The sequence below is a fragment of the Rattus norvegicus genome, chromosome 2 (genome assembly GCF_036323735.1).
Source record: "Rattus norvegicus strain BN/NHsdMcwi chromosome 2, GRCr8, whole genome shotgun sequence".
In the NCBI taxonomy this organism is placed as follows: Eukaryota; Metazoa; Chordata; class Mammalia; order Rodentia; family Muridae; genus Rattus; species Rattus norvegicus.
In genome coordinates this window covers 13,668,792-13,676,343 of record NC_086020.1, presented here as the reverse complement: position 1 = coordinate 13,676,343, position 7,552 = coordinate 13,668,792, and the positions used below count along the sequence as shown (strand labels likewise).

Here is a 7,552-nt window from a genome sequence, read left to right as displayed (position 1 = left end):
TGGAAGTGAGGTTGAAGAGCTAGTCATAAAGGATTCCTTTTTTAAGGAATAGGTCTTGACCTATTTCAGTGTCCTTGTGATCATATGGGAAGTTTCCAACCCAAAGAAATTATTTTGGGATCTTAAAATACTTCATCTATTTCTTAGCCTCTATTACACAAATTACAAACTATGTTTCCATATCTGTTTCTACACTTGCTTTCATAGTGCATATACTGGACATGTTTTTAAAGTTTCAAATTTGAGTGTTTCGTACTTGGTATTAGGAATAATTTTATAATTAAAACTTTTACACTTAGTATTTTGGTAGTAGCTATGGTATCAATTTTTCTTCAGTTGTAAGCATTTGGAATCCTTGACATGAACAACCTTAAATTAAAAAATAATCTTTTAAAAGATAAAATTTAAACATAGCTAATCTTGAATAAGAAAAATGACAGCATCTTGTAAGTCAGAATTCCCAGACATACATTAAATTAACTTCTGCTTTAAGAACTGATACAGCAGATGGACTGAGAAGTCTCAATAGCAAATACAGGTGTTATAGACAATCCATTTGTAAAAAGCTCAGGAGTTTTTAGAAAGGTAAAAACAAACCACTTCGATGTTCCTGGATTCTGATTTTGAAGCAGTTGTCAATATGTGAGTCACCGTATTCCATATGCACACATGACCAATAACACTGATCGCAGCTCACCGCTACATTTTTTTTTCTTTTTTCTTTTTCTTCGGAGCTGGGGACCGAAGTGCTCTACCACTGAGCTAAATCCCCAACCCCTCACCGTTACATTTTGTGTGGAGCATCAGTCGCGTGCCTGAGGGTCTTGCCTATAGAGTCTGTGGTCATCCTGTTGGCCAACAGGTATTCCTTTTGTTGGACCAATTGCATTTCCCATCTCTCTGTGGTGTGATGGAGGTGTGAGTCCTGGATGTAAGTGCGAAGAGTCCACTGTGGAATGGTGGCTAACATCCACTTTAGCTAAAATCTCATAATACAGCAAATAAAACACTGGGGTTATTATGCCCACTATCAACATTATCACGACAGCTGTCCACCAACCCATCCCCCAGTCTGCGCCGTAATATGGATCCTTTCGGTGAACGCTTTTGTTATCAGGCTCAAATCGGACCTGTTGTGCTGTTAAGGCGGACACTACTTCATTCAGGTTCTCCTTCTTGGTGTCTGTACACTTGACTATTTGCTCTATGTCGCGATCCACCTCTTTCAGGAAACTGCCGGCTGACTCGCTGGAAGAAGGAGAGTCGTTAGCTGGCACAGTGTCTTGCTCTTGGAAATACGGAACAGGTGGAGGATGCAAAACTTGTCTTCCTTTCAGAGGATGAAGAGTTTCAGTCAAAGAACTAAACCTTTTAACTGGTATTTTGATAGACCTAAGCGCAAAAAAGTCTTGATCACTGATGAGATTGTTAACTCTTTTGATATCTGCTACCTGCAAAAAAGAAAAATGCAACATTGAAGGGAAGTCTAAAACTAGACCTTCATTCATTTCCTTACTTTGGAGAGAAACAGTTCAATTATATTCTTACCATCAGTGCTGTTAGTTACCACACACAGAAGTAAGTTTCCTATATGAGAATTGTAAACACTCAATTCATCTAGTGTTAGGAATCAATCACCAACAACTCTGTATTATCGCCTAGATAGTAGTAAGAGTAGTTAATATTCACATGTTTGTACGATGTACAAAGAAAAACAGAAACACGTTTACTGGGAGAGTTAGAGAGACAGACTGAGGGGAACAGGCTAGACACAGGGAAAGATGGGACAAGCGAGAGGAGGAGCCAGAGATTAGAAAAGACTGCTAGTTAATTTCAGGCCGAGCAGAGCAATTCAGAGGCAGAGAGAAAGGCCAGACAGGGTAGGTAAGGCAGCTGTAGGGGAGGTGGAGCCAGCCAGCCGGGGTTCAGAAAGAACAAGGGTGAGTTTAGTCAGCAGCAAGTCTCAGAGGCTGAAAACTTTCTAGGCCTAGATTAGATTGTAGGGAGGCTAGAAGCTTCCAGGAGTGGCCGAGGTTAACAGACAGAGGCAGTGAGCCTCACAGACAACATGAGGAGAATGGAAGACACATTTACAAGCGACCAACCCCCTCCCCCGCACCTCCTCCTCCTAAGCTCATCAGTGTCAGCATTCCTGTTTCAGTTCTTAGTGGGCCCGGGATGATGACGCCGCCATACAGAAGGAAGCTGAGGAATGAAAACCTAGCACTCATCGCTTTACCTCATCAAAAACACGCCGATAGAGGACACAATTAACCTTTAAAGCTAAAGTTATAGTCTATTTTAACATACTATAAATAACTACCATAGTTTAACCTGAAAAAATATTACATAGAATAGCATGGCCATAGGAAGTTGTTTTTTTTTAATCTTATTTAAACATATATACATATAGACATTTATATAGCAAACGTATGAAAATGTGTGTTCTTACTGAACAGTAGTATAAACAGGTCACCAGTTTCAAGTAGAAAATATTTTACATTATGAAAACTCTTATAGATGGAAATATTAAACAGGAAAAGAATGATACAGAATTTCACACTATATGGTAAAAATAAAAGAGGGTTGCAGGGGCTCGGGTTAAAGCACGTGCTGCTCTTTCACAGGGCAGGGGTTTGGTCCCAAGCACCTGACCAGGCAGCTTACAGAGCTTGTAAGTCTAGCTGCAGGGGAACCGATGCCCTCTTCCAGCCTTGGCTATCTAGGGGTATCCACAATATGAAAAACGCAATTGCAGAATGTACACACTGTATAACAGTATTAAGAACTACATCAATTCTTTATCAACCTCTAAATATGTCTCTGTATAGATTGAGACATATACAAGCACAAAAAGAACGTACAAACACCCAAGTGACAGGCTGAACTGAGAGTAATTCAAGCACTCCCTTAAAATGTGACAAAGGTCACCGCAGGCATAGGAGAGCTCTGTGCAAAATGAAAAACTAGCAAAGCACAGAAAGGGAGAGGTAAGAGGACACAGAGGTCACTTCCATTCTGGTTGGTCTGATGAACAAATCGGTTATTCTGGGCTGTTTTAATCAAAATAAATTAAATGAAAACCTACCGTACAACAGTACTGAAGGGCTACTGCGTTCAGAGTATCTCCTTCCTGTATATCTTTCGTTAATATAACGATGTCATCAAGTCTGTCTCTCGATGTGCTTCTCCGAACCTTCTCCTTTCCCCTGGACCGAAGTTCGTAGACTTCAGCATCTTCTTCCAACATGTCATTGTCTGTACAATTCCCAAAGGTGTGCACATGGCCACTGGCCTGAATTCCTGCGAGGGAAGCAGTCCGGTTCTGATTCCTTCCTGCCATGATGTTATATCTGGGGAAAGAAAAGAGAGAACCTTGAAATGCGGCTGATCCATTTCCATGATTTACATGCATCTCGCATACTAGACACTACTTTTCCCGATATTGCTTTAGTTCTATACAAATTTAGGTTCGGGTTCTGCAGTTGTTGAAGTGCAGCAGACAGTGGGGACAGCAGCATGGGAAGAGGTCAGCTAATGCAGGGCTGGCACTCTCCAATGGGACTCCTGTTCATCTGGACACTTGTACAACCCCAGGTTACTGGTATATACGGCAGGTGTACAATGCCAACGTTTACAGAGGATAAATCAGGAAGAACTTCATTTTAAACACATTACTTGGCACATAATTTTACCATTTACTAAAGACAAAAGTAAATCTGAACACTGAGACAGTGTGCTTGTTTCTTTCTCTATCTCCAACTCGATCAGCCTTGCACACGGAACCGCTCAGTGGTTAATAGTGCTTGCTGCCAAGCCTTAGTTCATCCCTGTATCTCCATGCTGTCCTCTGGCCTCCAAATTCATGACGTAAGAATGCTGTAGGAAGACAGAACCTTGGCTGGGCATTTGGTTGTCCGCAGCATGCAGAGAACCAGCCGCACTTTCAGAGTTACCACGAATGACTCCAGTGCTAAGCAAGCAGTTTCACTTCGGTGCTAGCACACGATGTCCTATGGGTTTGACCATTTCAGAAACTGTCCAAAATCTCAAGCCAAATGTATTTAACCATTTCTTATGAAACCCACGTCAGATATCTTTAAACCTTTGCTTACAGTGTCCACTGTTACAGTAGAACAGATGTCAGAGAACAACTCCAGATGCTCTATTCTCCCCCTTAGCCATGTGGGTTCTGAAGATGGACTTCAGTTCACCAGTGCTGGCAGCAAGAACCTTTGTACGCTAACTCATTTTCCAGCCCCTTAATATTTTTAAATAAAACACTGTTATATAATACTATAAAAAATACACTGGTTTGATATTTAAATGCTGAGAAATGACAGTAGAGAAATGCCCCACCTCTTTGTTTTGCAATGGAAGCGTTATGTTTCTATAGAGCAGGGAGCGTCCCCTGAAATCTGTTGGGTGAGGATGCCTCCATCAGACTAGCCTGTGGACAAATCTGGGCAGGGTGGGGAATGGGGTAGAGGCATTTTCTTGATCAATGACAGATATGGAAGAGCCCAAGCCACTGTGTGTGGAGATGTCACCTGAAGGCTGATGGTCCTGGGTTGTATAAAAAAGCAGCCTGAGCAAGCTACAGAAAGCCAGCCAGTAAGCAGCATCCTTCAGCCATCTTCTCTGAGTGCCTGCCTTGGCTTCCCTCAAGGATGAATGGGGATGTATAAGCCAAAGAAACCCAGTATGATGGTTTGCATATGCTCCGCCCAGGGAGTGGCAGTATTAGAAGGTGTGGCCTTGTTGGAGTGGGTGTGTGACCGTGGTATGGGCTTTAAGACCCTCTTCCTAGCTGCCTGGAAGCCAGTCTTCTGCTAGCAGCTTTCAGACAAAGATACAGAACTCTCAGCTCCTCCTTGATGATAATGGACTGAACCTTTGAACCTGTAAGCCAGCCCCAATTAAATGTTGTCCTTAAAAGAGTTGCTTTTAGTTATGGTTTTCATCACAGCAACAGAAAGCAAACTAGGGCAATTACAATGGATCCCTCTAAGACAGCAAAAACAAATATTAAACACACAAGTGTGTTATCTCATTGAAGATAAAATCTTCCAGCAACAAGGGAAAGAAAGCAGTGCCCCGGGGAGGAAGAAACTATTGAAAAGTTATGCCATGGACCCTTGAGTGCAAAATGACGTCTAGAAGGATAAACGGAAAACAACTAGAAACAAAATAAGAAAACAACCAATGGGAGGTTGGCAGGAAACAATCACAACCCCAAAACTCAGACGACAAAGATGAGAGTCTCTATGTGAAAACATACCTAAGTTTCAAAACTATTTCATTTCATTAACTCCAAGCCTTAAAATCCAGTTTCTGACCTTGCTTTACGGCAGAACTATACTGCTTTAAAAGGTAACAATCTCCACTTAGCTGATTTACTAGTAGCTATGCACTAGTCGCTTGTTTCAGCTGCTCCCACGGGTGCTACATTACTTACTGCCAAAACCCACTCCTAATTTAACAGACCCAAGCTAAAGAAAGCCCACATTTCACATCTCAGTATCCGTTTAGTCATACCTGTTTCCTACATACCTGTTTCCACTTTGTTACCTAGGTCTTTTCTAAAAACAAAACAAAACAGCAAAACAAAGAACCCCACATCTTCAATGGAGAGGGTATCTGTCAGTGTTGTGGAACCAGTAGCAAGCTGCATAAATACACGTACAGCCTCTGCAAGTATCCGTTTCGGATCCTCACAAGCCGTCCATGAGCAGAAAGGATTCCATAGAAAGCAATGCATATAGGGGGTTATGTTGCCTTACGTATGCTGTCCCTCTAAAGCGCTCTCCCTTGCATTCTTAGTACAGGTATCTGAAATTTACTCAAGAATACCTAGAAGCTATTGGAAACACTATTTATATACCAGTCTTTTCGTCGCCAGAGTCTTAACTAGGAATCCAGACATTTTCCTGCATCTCATTCTATTCCTCTAAAACGAAAGAAAAGCAGAATAAACAATCTGGACACTCATGTTTGACTCACTAAGAATTGGCTGTGTTCATCTGTAATCCAAGTGCCAAGCTACACTTTGGCCCAGGCAGGTACTGACATGTACAAACTACCACAGATTAGAGTACACAATATACCAGTCACCAGCCTCAATTCTCTTTTCCTCCCTGAATTCTCTCTGGGATCTATGGCTTCAGAAAACTAGAACATGTTGCATACAGCACCGCTGACAAATGTCCTGAAAGTGCTCATCGATGGATACAGTGAGTGTGTTTTCATCCACCCGGTCTAGACCGGAAAGTAACTCCCTAAACCCTTAGGTGCTACATAGTAATTGCTGCTGGGTATTTGGTCTTGACCTTAGGCAGGGAGTTAACAGAAGACTCACAGGGCACAAGCCAGTTCAGCACTTAGGACAGAATTACCCCGATCCAATTCACCAGGGTCAATTTTAAACCAAAGCATCAACGAAACTTCCTCCTTGTTCTACTCCACTCGCTTTTATTTTTATTTTCATTTTTCCTTTTCCTCCGGACGTCCCCCGCAAAAATTACATCTCTGTTTTATAAGTTGCAGCATCAGATGGGGACGCTTCGGAGCAGATGCTACGGGGACAGAGTGGCCCGGAAAGAGCTGCCCAGAACCGGGAGGTTAGAGTCCTCCCCGAACCAGGGACGGCGCCCCACGGTGACCCCCGTTCGACGTCGTGCCCCGCCCCGCCCCCCAGCCACTGTCACCTGTCTTCTAGCAGGGGCGCGGCGACACGGTTATGTACGCCACCACAGCCGCGGCCCCGGGGAAGTTCATGACCGACTCCCGGTCCTCGGATGTCTGGGTCCGCTTCTGCCACTGTCGCCGCCTTCGCCGCTGTCGCCGCCGTCCCCGCCTTCCGCACCGACAGCCGCCGCCACGTCCGCAAACCTGCGGTGCGTCATCGCGTAGAGTAGGCGGAGGTGCGAGGGCGCGGGCAGGGGCGGGGAACCCAGAATCTGGCGGCCAACCGCAGGCCCACGCCAGCACGCAGGCGCACCGATGCGACGGGGGCGGGACCTTTAGTCAGCCCTGCCTCTAGCCCCGCCCCCTCCGGGGCAGCCGAGCCGAGTTGGACCGCTGCTGATTGTGCAAGGGGGCTAAGAAACGTACGGAGCGGAGGACATGCATGGGGAGGAGCCAATGGAGGGCCGCTGTGCATTTCTTCATGCCCCGTGTCTGTAATTTTCATCTTGGTGGGGCAGAGGAAAGCAAAAGCACTGGGTTTACGTCTGTGCTTTAGGAAATCAAACTGTGAGCCCTAGAGCAGCATGAAGGCAGACCTTGGGTCCTTACGTGAGCAGAGTGAGTCACTTAAAGCCAAGCCAGGGAAGGGTTTGTCCTAGAGCTGCACACCAAAGGCAACAAGGTTACCAACGACTTGTAACCTAGTTGGATTTGAAAATCAACAGGACGTCTTTGGTAGTTAGTGTTGCACTATCTGATGTCAGTGAAATAAATACCTCATGTCTTCCGACTTAATTTATATTAGAAATTTGCTGAAGGGGTAGGGTATTTATGCAAATGATGTATGGCATTTTAACAGTGCGCC

At 44.3% G+C, this 7,552-nt stretch overlaps 1 protein-coding gene across 1 annotated transcript; it reads right to left on the bottom strand.

The window, feature by feature from the left end:
- Positions 1-721: 721 nt before the first annotated feature.
- Lysmd3 (LysM domain containing 3) lies at positions 722-6,879 on the bottom strand. The gene is made up of 3 exons (NM_001009698.1): positions 6,708-6,879; positions 3,089-3,353; positions 722-1,451 (listed from the first exon to the last, which is right to left on the bottom strand). Exons 2-3 carry the CDS (start codon positions 3,341-3,343, stop codon positions 804-806), a joined length of 903 nt encoding a protein of 300 aa, NP_001009698.1. The 5' UTR covers positions 3,344-3,353; positions 6,708-6,879; the 3' UTR covers positions 722-803.
- Between the last annotated feature and the right edge of the window lie 673 nt (positions 6,880-7,552).

Bases quoted from the DNA above. Each gene is read 5' to 3' on its own strand.
- Lysmd3 (NM_001009698.1), bottom strand. From the start codon at position 3,343: ATGGCAGGAAGGAATCAGAACCGGACTGCTTCCCTCGCAGGAATTCAG. The intron at 1,452-3,088 runs GTAGGTTTTCAT...TCTTTTTTGCAG, and splicing joins CCCTTCAGTACTGTTGTACG to GTAGCAGATATCAAAAGAGT.